The 16,791-nt window shown below is 39.6% G+C and overlaps 1 protein-coding gene across 5 annotated transcripts in view; it reads left to right on the top strand.

The window, feature by feature from the left end:
• CDK8 (cyclin dependent kinase 8) overlaps nt 1–16,027 on the top strand; it is a 65,961-nt gene extending 49,934 nt beyond the window's left edge. For 2 of the 5 annotated variants that reach the window (XM_072326437.1, XM_072326438.1), the window contains 6 exons: nt 1,763–1,832; nt 2,896–2,968; nt 8,594–8,691; nt 10,059–10,137; nt 10,257–10,415; nt 14,707–16,027. In XM_072326437.1, the coding sequence (XP_072182538.1) occupies nt 1,763–1,832; nt 2,896–2,968; nt 8,594–8,691; nt 10,059–10,137; nt 10,257–10,415; nt 14,707–14,832 (605 nt within the window). In that variant the 3' untranslated portion in view covers nt 14,833–16,027. The remainder of the gene's footprint in view (nt 1–1,762; nt 1,833–2,895; nt 2,969–8,593; nt 8,692–10,058; nt 10,138–10,256; nt 10,416–14,706) is intronic. The other 3 variants (XM_072326436.1, XR_011902601.1, XR_011902600.1) reach the window with 3 other exon arrangements.
• Nucleotides 16,028–16,791: the final 764 nt, after the last annotated feature.

Below are 16,791 nucleotides of genomic sequence, written 5' to 3'. Positions count from 1 at the left end.
AGAATATTTCTGGATTTCTCCAGGAGTGATTTTATGTTTGAAAAGTGACCCATGATTGTATAAAACCTAGAGCAATACCTACATTTTCTGAATATTATACAGATGTTGTATTAAAGAAAGATGATGTTTGGAATTAGAGGTGTATTCTTATTCTTGGCATTAGAGATGTTTCTCTTTTTTTTGTTTTTCCCTTACAAAAAGGTTATCTTCTGGAGTAATTATCTTTCTTCCAAACCAGAACAAAGAACTGGTTGCATGAACCAAAATAAATTACCATGTGGATATCTCCTGTCATATTTTCCCCTCAGTGTTGGTCGTATCTTTCTACAGGCTATCTTGAATACATTCAACATTTGTCTTCTGGTATTTACGTGATTGCAGGTGTCTGAATAACTGGGGGATTATTTTTACCTTTCAGTCATCTTTCTCTTCACTGCTTGTGTTCTCTGTTGTCTGTGTTCCCATTTAGTATTAATAACCCCTTTCTTTGCTGCTCTGGTGGAGTTTCTCCTTCTCATCGCACAAAGTCTGTGGTCTTTATTTCTGTGTGGTTATAGAATTTTGTTCTTAAAATTGCTCTTATCTTTAAAAGCCCTTTGACTTTTTCCCTTATTTAGTTCCATACTGCTGCATGAGATTGCTGTAAGTGTTGCCTTTGCACATGAAGTGTTTTTAATGTCACGGAAGTCCCCCTTAATCTTTCTCCTTTAAGCAATACTTAACTTTTCAGCATCTAGCCTGAAATTTTATCATTTTCTTGTGGTTTTCCTTCGTTATTTGGAGTTTATTTTGTCTTTGTGAAGCTTAAGTAAATTGGTAATAATCTCATTGTTTGCTGTGGGGTTTGAATAGTGCTACTTTACGGTTTATGCTCAATTTTTTACGTCTGTTTTCCTCACAAGAATTACTATCATTTAATGGCAGCATTTTTTTGCTTTTTCATTGATATTTGCTATATTTGAAAATTTCAGCTGTCTTTATAAGGGGTAGGGAGAGGAACAGAACAAGAGGGAAAGAATAAAACGTCTGTGGATTTATTTATTAATTTGTTATTTCTGAGTTCCAAGTGTTTGCAAATATGATAAGTCTTGGTAAAGATTTGACCTGAATCAAACTTCTTTGTTCATAGAATTTTTTTTGTATTTACAGAGCATAATTCATTTGAGACTAACAGGTGATGTTACTGAGCGTTGTTCTATTTCTAAAGGCATTTCAGGCTTTGTGCATACAAGTTGTTCAGGTTAAATATTCTTTAATTGGAATGTGCCGATGTTACTTTGCCTTGACCTTTTCTTGACAAATAGGATTTCTTTTAGACTGAGACTGGCACAGATTTATGCAGTACCTCCATGAATTTTCTTGTAACAAAACACAGTGCTATCAGAATGAAAATGAATGTTTACTAGACTCCGGTGTAATCCTGCCCAGAGATCACTGTTACTCCTAAATAAATTAGGTAACAGACCTGAAGGGTGCAAATGCACTGGGCTGGCATGTTGTTCTTCTGTGTTGTCCTTTGGTCATATGGAGATCTTCACTGTAGCTGGTAGCATTTTTTAGAGTTCTTGAGTTACACACAAATAGAGTCTCTTAGGTGTTGGGAAGATTGGTTGTGAAGAGATGATAAGGGAACATAAAGAAATGAGTAGCTACAAACTTAGAGTAGCTGAATGAGAAAAGGAAGGTCTACAGTGATACTTTAAAAACCCTTTGTTGTAGTTAGGAGAAAGCAAAATGAAGTAATAAATACTGATTTTTGCAGATAAAGACTGGGAAGACATAAAAAAGATGCCTGAACATTCAACTTTAATGAAGGATTTCCGAAGAAACACGTAAGTCTGAGTCGCGATGAGCTTTCTTAAGAATGCCTTTTTTACTTCTCTCTCCAACTCTAAAGTTACTTTAGTTCAGGTTATATTCATCCTAAGCAGTGGCTATGAAATGCTTGTGACTTAGATTCTGAAGAAGTAGAAAGTTGCTTTTTAATGTTGAACTTGATCTATTGAATTGATGTGAATCATAGAAAAAGTGGCCAGACACGGACTGCAAATGAGAGAGTGGCAGGTGTGAAACTGCTGATGCCAGTAAGATCTCAGGCAGCTCTGGAGATTACTAGGCATAGTTTTTTAGAGCTATTTCTAAATCGGTGGGTACTGCAAATGATTCTTCTGTGATAGCTGCGTGTAAGTAGTATAGCAACCTGATCGTGTTTCTGACAAGCTGACTATAATTGTCAGTCTTGTTATCTGGGGTAGCTTATGACGGAAAGAATATCTTAAACATTTGGCTGTCATGTCTCCAGATTTTAATACTTGCCCTTAAGACCCTACCCCTGTTGTCTTTTTGCTTCCCTACTGATCAGATTGAGGGATTTGGGGCACTACTATTATAGATGTTTCTTGCACCTGCAATGCTATCGCAACAAACCATTTAGAGACATTATTTCTGAGCTTCTGCTCAAAAAAGCGAGTTTGTGGATGTTCTTGTAACAACCTGTACGTTGTAGGACAGTGTAGACATGGACTTGGCATTTATCTCAGTGTGTCCTAACATTAGAAATATGCAGAACTCTCTGTGTGGAATGAAACTGTTCAAACTGATACAGTAAAGTGGCTAAAAGTCCAAGTGGTAGTTTGCTGACTGTGTATGGTTTAAAAGTATGCTTCTTATATTGATATGATATGTATTACATAAACCGAAAGGAAGAACAGATGAATTTCTGTAGTGTTTGAATGGTTTTTAAGTAGTCTTCTGGTCTTGATAGTTGCTTTATTGTTTTTCCTATGATTAATGGATTAGCAAAGAGCTATTCTTAGTAATACGTTTCTTGAGTGCTAAGAAAGCTTTGTGGCATCACTGCTTTAGAATAGAAATTCTATTTTTCTTCTTCTCTAGGTACACCAACTGCAGCCTTATCAAATATATGGAAAAGCATAAAGTTAAACCAGACAGTAAGGCATTTCACTTGGTAAGTTCCTGCATTCATAAAATAAAATAAAAATCCTTACATAAGTTAGAATTGTTTAAATTGAGAGCTGGGCTTGTATCTCTTTGTTTTATAAATATTTTAAATAAATAATTCATTACTTTAAAAATAAATAATTTTAATAGTCTTTTAAAAAAAGATAGTAATAAGTGATATGCGATTTGAAAGTTGCAGAAACATGTTATCTTCTCACGTTAGTATAATTGTCTGAGCTATTCATCAAATTAATTCATTTATCAACTGTATTAGAAGCTTTTGGCCTTTAAATAGTATTAAACATGTAGTCATATTTGCAATATTACTGTAATTTTAGCTATTTCACTGCTTCACATATTTCTAATAGCCTATTTTTAAATTTAGAAATATCCTTAATCACATTATTTTCTACATACTCATTTTAAACTTACCACTCTTGCTTGTTTGAAAGCAAAACAAGATGAATTAAGAAAATAGCTACCAAAAGAACTCCAACATTTTACTTGAGACTTGAATGTTTAAAAAATTACATCATGTATGTGTGCATTAATCTTTAACAGCTTTTTTACAGAAGCTTTTTAGTATTCTTCAGTATTCTTACAGTAGTTATCTCTGGAACATAAAACTTCTTTTTGTTGAGACTCCTGTTAAAATGATACACTTGCAATTGTAAAACACCCCAGTTAATTCCAGAACTGGCGAATGCAGCCATAAATGTGGTTGCAGAGAATGAAATGCTTTCATTTATCAGCTTGAACTAAGTAGAATTTTTCCTTTCCTGATACTGATGCAGAGGATTCCTTGTCACATGTGGAAGTGATGTTACAAGGGACAACTTTGAGTCCTTTCTGGTTTTCAGCTTATTTTTTTTTCACTCTTTCTTTGGTTTCTGTTTTCCTACTTAAATGTTTGTGCCCTGGAACGTGGAGACCCAACTGTGCTTCTGGTTCATTTAGTAATGCTTCTTTTTCCTTTTATCCCATGACGTATTGTCACAAAGTCATGTAAAGTATACTGTATTTTTCTTATGTTGCTCAGGCAGGTGATCTTCTGGTTCAACAGTTCTTTATAGACAATATTTGTAATGCTAAGTGAAAAAGTCATGTCTGTGCTGCTGCCTGAATAAGGGGACAGAGTAGTTTTGATGTCTTACACTTGATAATGACTACACAGTCATTAAACTTGTCTTGTGGCTTTTGTTTCCTGTTACTGATGATGACAGAGTTTGTTCACATCTTGTCTGCACCTGATGGAAGGCTTTATAAGCCAATTTTGTGTTAAAGTGCCAGAATTTTGCTTTCTTTTTACCCTTCTTTTCACTCCTGTGATTGCTTCTGAATTGTTTGAGATAATAGTTCTTCAAAAACCATGTGCAGACTAGGGGAGTTGAAAATACCTGTTGTGACTCCTTGCCGTGGATGTGAAAAACAAAGCTGGATTGATGGCAGTGCTGGGAGGCCAATGCCAGGAGACCTCTATGGATTAGCAAAGGGCTCCTGGAGTTACTTAAGCACAAAAAGAAAGTCTACAGGGAGTCGAGGCAGGAATGGATTACCTGGGAGGACTGCAAAGAACTTGTCTGAGCAGCCAGGAATCAGGTTAGGAAACTAAAAGCCTGATAGAATGAAATCTAGCCAGGGACATCAAGTGGAACAAGAAGAAATTCTACAGGTATATCAGTGATAAAAGGAAGGCCAGGGAAGATGTGGGCCCTCTCTGGAAGGAAAATGGAGATCTGGTCACATGGGAAAAGGGGAAAGCTGCTCAGTGCTCAATGATTTCTTTGCATCAGTCTTTACTGACAATGGTTCTGGCCACACCACCCAGGCTACAGAAAGTAAGAACTTGGAGAAGGAAGATCTGCCTGCTTTAAGTGAAGATCAAGTTTGAGTCCATCTAAAGAACCTAAAAGTGCACGAGTCCATGGGATGCAACGAGATCCATCCATGGGTTCTGACAAAACTGGAAGATGGATATAAGGAAAAACTTTTTCTCTCAGAGAGTGGTCAGGCACTGGAATGGCTGCCCACGGAGGTGGTGGAGTCGCCACCCCTGGCAGTGTTCAAGAGGTGTCTGGATGAGGAGCTACAAGATATGGTTTAGTGGCTTGTGGCAGCAATGGTAATAGGAGGACGGTTGGACTATATATGATCTTGTAGGTCTTTTCCAACCTTGTGATTCTATGATTCTATGAAGTTGCCAAGCTGCTATCCATCAAATTTGAAAGGTCATGGCAGTCTAGTGAATCTCTGATTGCAAAAGGGGAAACATCGCCCCCATTTGCAAGAAGGGAAAAAAAGACCAGTCAGTCTTCCCTCTGTGCCTGGCAACATCATGGAGCAGATCCTACCAAAGGCCCTTCAAGGGCATATGGAAAATGAAGACAAGATTTGGTGGTAACAAACATGATTTCACCAAGGGTAAGCCATGCCTGACAAACTTGATAGCCTTTTATGATGGAGTTACAGTGTCAGTGGATAAAGGAATAGCAACCGATGTCTTCTACCTGGACTTGTGCAAAGCGTTTGATGCTGTTGCACATTATATCCTGGCCACCAAATTGGAGAAAAATTAATTTGATGGATGGATCACTTGCTGGATAAGGAGTTGGTTGGGTGGTCGCACTCAGAGAGTTGTGGTTAGTGGCTCCGTGTCCAAGTGGAGGCCAATGATGAGTGCCATTCCTCAGGGTAAATGCTGGGACCTGTATTATTTAACATCTTCGTAGGTGACATGGATAGTGGGATCGAGTGCACTTTCAGCAACTTTGCAGATGACACCAAGATGAGTGGTACAGTTTACATGCTAGAGGGAAGGGATTCTATCCAGTGGAACTGGGACAGGTTTGAGAGATGGGCCCATGGCAACCTTATAAAGTTCAGCAAGGCTAAGTGCAAAGTTGTGCATCTGGGTCAGGGCAATCCCAAGTACAGGTACAGGTTGGGCAGAGAATGGCTTGAGAGTGGCCCTGAGGAGAAGGATTTTGGGGTATTGGTTGATGAAAGATTCAGCATGAGCCAGCAATGTGCACTTGCAGCCCAGAAAGCCAACTGTATCCTGGGTTGCATCAAGAGAAACATGATGAGCAGGTTGAGGGAGGAGATTCTGCCCTGCTACTCTGCTCTTGTGAGACCCCACCTGGAGTGCTGCATCTAGTTCTGGAGCCCCCATCACAAGGACATGGAGCGGTTAGTGCAGGTCCAGAGGAGGGCCACTAAGATAATCAGAGGGCTGGAGCACCTCTGCTATGGGGACAGGCTGAGAGAGCTGGGAGTCTTCAGCCTAGAAAAGAGAAGGTTATGGGGAGATGTTATAGTAGCTTCCCAGAACCTGAAGGAGGCCTACAGGAAAGCTGGTGAGGGACTTTTTATAAGGGCATGTAGCAACAGGATGAGGGGAAATGGCTTTAAAGTGGAAGAGGGTAGATTTAGACTAGATATCATTAAGAAATTCTTTACTGTGAGGATGGTGAAACACTGGAACAGGTTGCCCAGTGAGGTTGTAGGTGTCCCCTCTCTGGAAGCATTCAAGGCCAGGCTGGATGGAGCTGTGAGCAACCTGGTCAAGAGAGGGGAGGTGTCCCTGCCTATGACAGAGAGGTTGGAACTAGGTGATCTTAAAGGTCCCTTTCAGCCCAAAGCATCTCATGATTCTTTGATTTATTATGTTCTTAACCATGCCATTAAAACTGAAGGCTGAGGAGAGGAAATGTAGTTTCTAACTTTAGCTGTCTGCAATGCGGAGGTCTGCATTGTGGTTGCATATGCCTGCTTATAGCTAGTGAAAGGAGATGATCAACTCATACATAGATTGTGAAACTAGATCTTTATAAAAAGGTTAATTTAATCTCATGAAAAGTATGAAGAGCAAGTGTGAAATGAATGCTATTTACATCTGTAATTTCTGCACATCTTGTTAGATGGGTGCTTATTTTTTAAAACAAACTGCTCTAAGTCAAAAACACAGAATTTCTTCTGAAGATTATTGTGACAGTACATCTAGTGGGTAGCATACCTGCCCGTGGCAGGGGGTTTGGGACTGGATCATCTTTGAAGCCCCTTCCAACCAAAACCATTCTGTAATTCTTTGGTCACAGCGTAGTTTTGACTTAGATGTTGTATTCCATAATAAAACATGAAGGATTTTTATTTTTCTTTTCCTTTTAATATCTGAAGTTCAGCTCATTCTGCTCATAAAAGCTGTGTGTCTTGCACAACTGTATTCTGCAAAATGACTGCTGGATGGATGGGGAGAAACAGATGCATCTGTATCACCCTTTTGAGAAAGAAACGCTTCTAAAATGCAATACTGCTGTTTCAGTACTGGAGTTAGACAAAACCTCTTTGGTCTGCAGTTCCTAAACCAGAGAAAGATCTTACACGTATGGAAAGGGCATGGCATTTCTAATGTGTTTTTCCCTGGAAATTGCTGTGGAGATGTCACAGTGGCAGATGTGTGAAGTCCAGACAGCTTCTGAAAATGTTCAGGTGGTTGCAAAATGAGATGCAAGAGTTGTTTTTAAAACCACCTTTCAGTCTTTAGCGTTCATGTCTGTTACTGGTGCTAAGGATGAGATTCTGGCTGTGTATCCTGAGCATTTCTCAAAGGCCATGCATCTTTAAGTACCTACGTCTGAAACTCTTTCCGTATGATTTTCCCACTTTGCTTTGGTTAGCAGGTTTGTTTTATTAAATTTTCATCTTTATCTTGGGATTTTTGTTGTGCTCCCTGTCACGGAAACATCTTGTGTGCCATTTTAAAAAGTTAGGCATAGGCATCATGTGTTCTTCTTAGCCATCTTTTAGTACATCCCAGTGAGAGCAAGACGTGCCATCTCAAAGGGTAAGGTTTTGCTGTTTTTTCAGTTGAACAGAGTTCAACTATTGTGTAAAAAATACTTTGCTTTGTCTTTTGCATATTCATACTTTATGAGCAACAATCGTCTTCACTGTCTTTAACCAGCGCAGATGTTCTAAAAAACATTTTCTTGTCAAGTAGCTGGCGTCTGATCTGATTCATCACTTTTATGATGATAAAGGCCCAGGTCTTAAACTGATAGAGAAATGGCACCGGATCTATTTCAGTGTACCAACAACGTGTAGCAAACAATTGTGTTGGAGAGTCTGTTCATCAGAAGAGATGAATACATACAAGAGTGGGTGATAAGAAGTTATCTAGCCAGGTGGAGTTTATGAATGTGCTGATGGCTGCTTTACCGCGTTTTCTGATAGTGTCTTCATAGAGGTCTTTTGGATACTATTCATGACAATGGAAACAGACTAATGTGGCAGTATGAAATAACGAGGAATAATGAATATGGCATCACTTACCAATTGCTAAGTGTTATTTAAATGGATGTGATGTTACTTCCTGTTAAGTGTAGTTGTGAAACCAATTGTACACATGTTGCATCTAGCGGGAAGCGACAGGCCGCTAAAACTGATGGTAAGTTATGAATCTCTTTGTGTGGAGCTGTTTTTTTAACGAGAGAAGAATGTGGTTCCTGCCATTTATGGTTAAGGTTTTGACATCAGAGGCCACTTGTATCAGTTGATCTTTCAGAAATAATGTAGTGAAGATTCTGTAAACAGTTCTGATAATGCAGAGCTTTTTATCTTTCATTTTATGTAGCTTCAGAAATTGCTTACTATGGATCCAATAAAGAGAATTACCTCAGAACAGGCTATGCAGGATCCCTATTTCTTAGAAGATCCGCTTCCCACATCCGAGTAAGTGGTCAGTTTATTAACCTATCAGTACATCCAGAGGTGCTTTAGAAGCGCATGCTTTCTCTGCTATAAATGTTTGTGATTACTGAGCTGAGTGCTTGCTGTCCAACATCCAAAGAAAGCTCTAACCACTAAAATGCTGTTTGAGGTTTTTAAAATTAAATAGCGTTCTTACTAATCTCTTGCTTTATGGAACTTTGATCCTGTTAGTTGCAGCACTAATCTTGTTATTCACTGACAGGTTGATTATGCATGCTACAGATCTTTGTAGACAACTGCTAAGTGCCTGCAGGTCCACCCCTCTGCTCCAGAATGCCAAATGACACTCACTAATGAGTTTACATTTTTCTGTCCTAGCCTTTGTTGTAAATTCAGTGGTGAAGAGACTCAGCTCTGTGTCTCTGTGTTGTCATCCCTAACAAGTTAAACCTGTTTTCTGTAGATGCTCCTTTTTGTTTAAGCAGTGAGATTACAAAAGGAAGAAGATTTAGAGATGAATAATTTCATTTTTAATGAACTTCTCCCTCCCTCAAAAACCAAGGAGGCAGAACATGAATGTGCCTGTTTTTAGAACAGCAATTAGTGCATATTGTGTATCATTCTCTACAGTTATTTAGGGAAGAATTTGTGAAGTGTGGTATGTATATTTAAAAGCAGTTAATTAAAATGATATTATATCACTACAACCTACTAAATTATTTCTAACCTGACCTGCCTCTGTTATTTAATGTTGGCATGTGAATGATTTGATTGTGCAAAACTGGTTTTAGGTCAGTGTTTGACTTCTTTCTTGCATTAAGTTGGCATTTTAAAGTAAATACACCATTAATAATGCTAAGAGGTGCGCAGAAAACATTACAAATGTTTTCTGTTGCTTAAGGGCAGATAAATCTTAACTTGTGCTAGCAGTAGCAAATTAGTGTGATCTGTGAGATACAAATTGACAAATGAGACTTCCACTTCTTTTTAAGCTTTGTTACAGGTGGTTTTATTAATAGGCAGTGGACTTTCCAGGATAGTTATTTGGATTTGAGGCAGTGAGTTATGGTGTGGCTGGATGAAGGCAGCTCTGTGGGCCTCTGCAGGTACCTTTCCAGCCATCAGTTTCATCAGCAGTTACTGGAAACACTGCAAACTGTTAGGAATTTGGATGAGTTTGTCAGAGGCGATATAAAACTTAGAATCAGTGTGAACAGGTTTGCCAAGTCTGGTATGTAGTGAAAGTAAGAAAAGGAGAACAACTCCATTTGTTATAGATACAAGGTGCTCAGTCTGGCAACTTGAAACTAGTGTGGGTGGAGTATGGATCTTACAGGTCTAACTTTTCTGTTCTAATACAGTGATAAATAGACTTTTCTGGGGGGCAGTGTTTTTGCAGGTTGTCAAATCCCTTACCCAAAACGAGAATTTTTAACAGAAGAAGAACCAGATGATAAAGGAGACAAAGTAAGTACTGGAAGAACGGTATCATCGTGCTTCACTGGCTTTCACACTATTTCCTGTTTTCATGTTTTTTCACGTACTGCTTTTGAGTTGAAATTTTTCTTTGTGTTTAAACAATTGAGAAGAACCAGCAGCAGCAGCAGGGCAATAACCATACTAATGGGACTGGTCATCCAGGGAACCAAGACAACAGTCACACGCAGGGACCCCCACTGAAAAAAGTGAGAGTTGTTCCTCCTACCACTACCTCAGGTGGACTAATTATGACCTCAGACTATCAGGTATTATTTTTTCTTTATCTTGTGTGTTTGATTTTCATGTTCACAACAGTATTTCTTCAAGCTAATAAAGTAATCCTGTAAACGTTTGGTTTTTTTTTTTGCATCCATCAGATCAACTGCATTTAGTTGATGGTTTGCCTGCCAATTAATATGCTGTTGCTTTTTATGTTTGTAGCCCATTTTAAGGAAATTAGGATCAGAAATTATTATAGCTACTAATTATTGCCTTTGTATTAGGCAGTGCTGATTGTGGATCGGGAGCCTGTTGTGTTTCTCTCTGTATGACCTAAAAATAACATTTCTTATTTTGACAAGCCTGCAATGCTAGGAGACAAAGGATATTGCAGCAAACAAGCTAAGTTTGAATAAGAGTTTTAGTTGGGCAAATGGATTGAAAAGCAGAATTTTGGATGGCAGAGTTGACATGACTGATAACCTAGTGAGGATCCAAGTTGAGTAAGCCCAGTGTTACAGATAGAAGGAGACAGGTACAGTGGTGGCAATCAGTAAGTGAAAAAGGGTCAAACATTGGGAAACTGGAAAAGTTAGGGCTGGAAAAATATTTGAGAGTCTTCACAGGGAATGTTATCTGAATTTATAGAGTTAAACGAGATTACTTTTGAAGAATTAAAGACAGAACGTTTAGCTAAAAGCTAGCTAGAAATTACAAAAGAGAAGCAAGGAAGACATCTTTCTAGAGATAAAAAATAATGATCTAGAACTCACTTAGCTATCCTTATATTCCACAACAGAACTCAGGAAGAGTCAAAGAAGATTGCATTTGTTCAGTAATAAAACTCTTGCTGTTGACTTGTTTTTCACAGTTTGATAGGCAGTTTCTGCATGAACACCAGTGGGTATATTTCAGAATTTGTTCATGAATGGATCCATAAGGCTGCCTGGGGGTATGACCCTTGCTTATAAAAATGGGTATAGTTTGGGTAGCGTGCAAAACTTTATAATGTGTGGAAATGTAAAATAGGGCCATTTTCAGAAGCTTTATTGAGACCCTTTGTTCATTTCATCTCATGACATCAGTAATTTATCAGTTTTCAAGTTGTTCTCCTTGAATTATACAGACTTCTAGAGCTGTTTGAAGCTACGTGGTCAGTCTTAACTACAGTGCAGCAGCGTTGAGTGCTTTTGAATATAAAAACAGTCATTTAGTTGGATTATGCATCACAGCACTCTCTTACTGGAGACTGATCTCTTTCAGTTTGTCAAGCTGCAAAGTTGATCATAATGCTCTTAGCTGGCTCTTTCTACTATTTCTGCGCATTTATTTTTAAGGCAGCATGTGCAATTGTAACCCTCTTAATCTTCATGTCATCTTGAGTCACGTATCTGGGGAGTTTGATATGGAGGTTGCATGTACTGTGTCAGGGAGCCCCATTTACTTGCCCTATTTAAACATCCTTCACCTAGTTTTGCTGCTGTAGCTTGGCATTTGGTACAAACTCATGTTTCCGCTTTTGTGTGCAAGAGCTGAGATCTGAGATTGCTAGTTGAGATGTCTGGCTCAAATTGCCTCGGAAAGAGTTGAACTAGTTTTGTTTTCTGTTCATGTTCATCAGAACTTTTGTGTTATCTGATAACCATCCCAGGACTGTAGATGGGGGCAGCCCTTGTCAACAAACTTAATTTCAGAGTATTTCTGTCTTGAGGTAGTGATAACAGCTACTTCACTCCCTCTGGAGCTCTTTTTAGTAACTTGACTGTTCCTAATTAATGGTTTTGCTCTTCAGGAGGCAAAACAGTTGGTTCTTTAAAAAATAACCAATGAAGAAACAACAACTGCAACAAAAAGAAAACAAAAAAAACCTCTGTTCTTCGTCCCCTCACTCTTCTCTTTCAGTCTGGCATGAAGAAAATGGGTTTTGCTCTGATCAGGTTGTCAGGAAAATATGGTAAGGGAAGAGATATGTGCACTTGCTGGCACTGGGACAAAAGCAGTTCAATGCTGCCCATTGGTGGTTTCAGGTGTCCCCGAAAACATTCCTCAAATTTCTTAGTTTTGATCCTGCAACTCAAAGAGACAGCAAACAAATACTACAATGCAGCCCTCTGTTTTAATCAAACACCTCTTCCTTTGTTCTTCATTTAAATTGCTGAAGTTCCCCTTGCGAAGAAGGATTGCCATCTTCTGGGCAGGACACACTACGACAGTTTCCCTTTCCACTTAGAAGCCAAATTACTCTCTGCAGAGCAAGTTGACCTTTTAAATTCTTTCTGCTATGCATAAAAATAGGAGACACGTAGCATACAGACATCCTTGCCTTCTCCATATATTTGCAATGTGACACTTCTGGGGCTGATGCGATTAAATGAACTGAAGCAGTTCCAGTACTCTGCACTTTTGCTAGCTATAACCTTCTTGGTGTTAATGATATGTAAAGAGTACTGCCTGTTTACATCTTGTCTTAAAACAAATGCTGTCAGTTGCACTAAGTTTCATGAAAAACATGACTTCTTCAATTAGCCCCACCTTATAAAATCAAATCAGTTATAGAAGTAGAGATGCAGAAGTTGTTTACAACTTCAGTGAGTGGTGAACTTTTAAATGGCTATGCTTGTGGTATTTTCCAGTTTCCTATGTACAAGAGTAATGTTTGAGCAAAAAGATTGCTGAGGGCATTTTTTTTTGCTCTGTGGAATGTGTCCTGCGTGTGCTCCCTGCAGAAGGGTGGCCCAGAGCTTTGACACTTTCGCTGAGTCCACCTCTAAAAGCGAAGGCAAGTGTCACGGGAGTTCTGTCACTGTGTTAATGGTGAAGCTCAGCAGTGCTGATCTGTTCCCGCTGTCACTAAGTGCTGCCCTTGCCATTTCTTTACACTATGCAACGCTGGAGAATTAGCTCCATCCAGTGAGCATATGTTAACAAGTAGAGTTTGGCTTTTTATTTTTCCTTGCTGTCATCTCAACATCCCAATTATAGTTTCCGCTCTGTATGCCAAATGGCAGAAAAGAAACAAACAAAAAGCCAAAACCCAATCCTGTTACTTTGTTTTCCAGCTGATGGCATTGTTAAAGCTATTTTAATATTTTACTTTTTCAGGACATTGTTTAACCTTAGATTAGTGTATTCAGATCTCAGTAGCTGCACTTTGGCCCTGGAGTACTTGCTATGGAGAGGTTTCCCAACCTTTAGTAGGAGCTGCTTTTGCTAACACAGGTCTTGTGATATCAAGAGTTCAGAAGATACACAGCAATTTCCAAAACATGCAGTTATTGTGTGTGTAAACCTTAACATTTATGTGAAACAGCACAGTAATTCAGTGAGATTTTGTGACAAATTAAATGCTGCCCAGTGATCATATGCTTACATTCAAAGTCCTGCATGCAGCCTTTCCCCTTTATAGTTCCAGCTGTGTAAACATCTGACCTCTAGGCAGGAATTGGACAGCTGCTGACTCTCTCAGGTCTCCTTGCAGTGATGAATGCGCCACTTGGTAAATAATCATAGAAATCCTATGAAAGGGGCCTCTGGAGACTGTCCAGTCCAGTCTGCCACTTGAAGCACGACTGTTGCTAATGGTAAATCAGGTCAGCCATGGCTTTATGTGACTGAGTCTTGGAAAATTCCATAGACAGCCACAGAGACTCCACCACCTTCCTGGACAAGTTCTCCTAGTGTTATGCTGGCCCCCTTGTGTATTTTTTTTCCCTAATGCCCAACCGGAACCTCCCAGGCTCCAGCCATTGTGTCCATTTTCCCTTGAAATATCTGATTCTACTGAGAAGAGCTTGGCTATCACCTTTAACCCTCCTCCAAGGAGTTGTAAGGCTGCTAGATGGCCCCTTAGCCTAAATGCTCCCTGGCTCCCAGGCCAGGCAGAAGGTTGGTGAGCACATCCTTTGCATGAGAAGGTCTGAATGATTCCAGCTGGCTCATCAGCAGTGAGAAGCATAGATCTGAGCTCCAGTCCCAAGATGCTTTCTTGGTAGGGTAAGGGAGCAAGTGGAGAAGCCCCTGATGTGGCTGATAGTAGTTTTCTGTAACGTGCAGCTGTGCCGTATCTACCTGGAGGGCTGAGCTGGGGTTTGGCTCTGATGGATATAGATTCCCAAAAGGTAATTCAGGGGGGATAACTGACCCGTGGTAGAAGTGCCTTTCTAACATGCTATTCGTGTCGTTCACATCTGCCCCTGCTGTAATCGAAGCGAGAGCTGTATAGGGACTGCAGCTGCTTTAGGACCGCATGTACTTGGTACCTCTTGAAGAAGTAGCCCTGTAGACCAAGCTGTCTTTGCTAATAAGGATTTCCATTCCTCTGCTTTTACCCCTTTCTAGCGTTCCAATCCCCATGCTGCCTACCCCAACCCTGGACCAAGCACATCGCAGCCACAGAGCAGCATGGGATATTCAACTACCTCCCAGCAGCCTCCACAGTACTCACATCAGACACATCGGTACTGAGCTGCATCTGAATAATGTCAGTGCACTGTTGCTAATGCTGCAGGACTGCGCAGCTGCCTGCCTGGAACCTGGCCTGGGCCACAAGAATGTACTGTACAACCACACCTTCAACACGTCTGATCGCCAAGTTCCACCACCTTTCACAGAATGGAGTAGTGGCTCCCAAATTGTACCTGTTTTTGGGTTAGACTTGAAAAGAAAGTGCTAGCACGGTTTGTGTTGTGGATATGCTACTTCCATAGTTTACTTGACATGGTTCAGACTGACCGATGCATTTTTGTTCAGTGACAGTCTGTAGCAGTTGAAGCTGTGAAATGTGCTAGGGGCAAGCATTTTTGTTGTCGTATGTGGTGAATTCTCTCGATGTAACAACCTTACCTGACCAATAGTACACGACATCTTTGAACTGGTACTTGAAGCATACAGTATGTGTTAACATGGCAAAAAAAAAACCAAACAACAAAATAACCGTGACTCCAACTGAAATGATTTTGATATACGTTTATTTTTAGTGACTTTTGTGGGTTGGTTCATTTTCCACGTAGGTCAACGTTTGACGACCAACACAATTGCTACGATGAGGTGTTTTTTTTTTAAGGACATGAAAACGTTTGCATTTTTTTCCAGCGATTACAAACGTCCCAAAGATTAATTTCCAGCGTAAGTTTTCGGTTTTGTTTTTAAATCTATGACTTGACTGGTATTAAAGCTGCTATTTGATAGTAAAATAAGTATGTTGTCATTGATATAAACATGTTTGGTTCAGCAAACAAGTGAAAATGATTGTCATAGACAGTGTTTTATTTTTTACCTGTTGGTGTTGATGATTTGTGAGCATGCTTTGGGATTAAAAAAGCATGGGTGATATTCCCTAAAGAGGCGTGGCATCCATTCAGATATTTCGTCATGATTTTTGAGAGCCAGCTTGGTGTAGTGGATTTTCAATTTCGTTCACTTCTTTCCTTCTTTCTTTAAACGTCCGCACGTTGTTTAGGGGTGCCATTCTTAACGCAGAGGATCAAGGTGTTAGGAGAGCCTTAGAGTTTATGAGGAAGACCTTACATACAATGTACTGTATCAAACTATTTTACATGAATGACGCAAGTATTCTGAATTAAGAAGAAAAAAAAACAAACACACACAAACGTTGTTAAAACAAGGTGTTATGTAATAAATTTATTTTTCATAAATCTGCACATGATCTTTGCCTGCATTCTTTCAGTGCGCAGCGCCCCAGTCTCCCGCTGTACGTACATATGGGGTTTTATCTTCAGAAACAGCACTTAACCAGCGTTCCTACTGCGTTTTAAATAGCAGGAAAAAAGATAGATGGCTTCATAAAACATCATTACCTCCTGTTGGGTGCATCTGGTTGGTCAGCTGGAGGTGCACTGAATGTGGGTCTATTGCTGGCTGTGTTTTATAGATCAGACAGCTTGTTTTCATCCAGAGACCTTCTTGCTTAAGTAGCTTTTGTAAGGTTTCTTTCTTGTGATCTGATACCATACCATGATTTTATAACATTAATATCTTTTGCAATGTGTGCAGGATTTTGTCTGCGAGTATTTCATGGAGAGAAGGTTGAACTTCTCATGCATTGGGGTGGGGGCTGGGTGGGACCAAAGGAGAAACAAATCTGTAGTCAACCCGAAATGCAAACCAAGGGTAAGTCTGAGGTGTAGATGAAAGCAGTGGAATAGAGAAGAGGTTTAAATGCCTTGAAGATTTAAGACTAAAGAAAAAAAGGCAGAGCCCAAAGTTTATGCTGCTTGAGAAAGAGGAAGATATGGTCAGCGATAAGTGTGAGATTCCTAATGGACTTAGTAGAGTCAAAATGTGACTTTCTCAAGTCTGGAATAAACTTAAATATGGACTTGGGAGTGCTGTTAGATTCCTTCTGGTTTCTTTTCACATGAAAGCTTTTTCCTCCTTTCCTTAATATTTATGTAGGCTTTGAAC

This window comes from Excalfactoria chinensis, chromosome 1 (genome assembly GCF_039878825.1).
Source record: "Excalfactoria chinensis isolate bCotChi1 chromosome 1, bCotChi1.hap2, whole genome shotgun sequence".
In the NCBI taxonomy this organism is placed as follows: domain Eukaryota; kingdom Metazoa; phylum Chordata; class Aves; order Galliformes; family Phasianidae; genus Excalfactoria; species Excalfactoria chinensis.
Note: the sequence above shows the minus strand (reverse complement) of the source record. Positions and strands in the feature narration are given on the sequence as shown.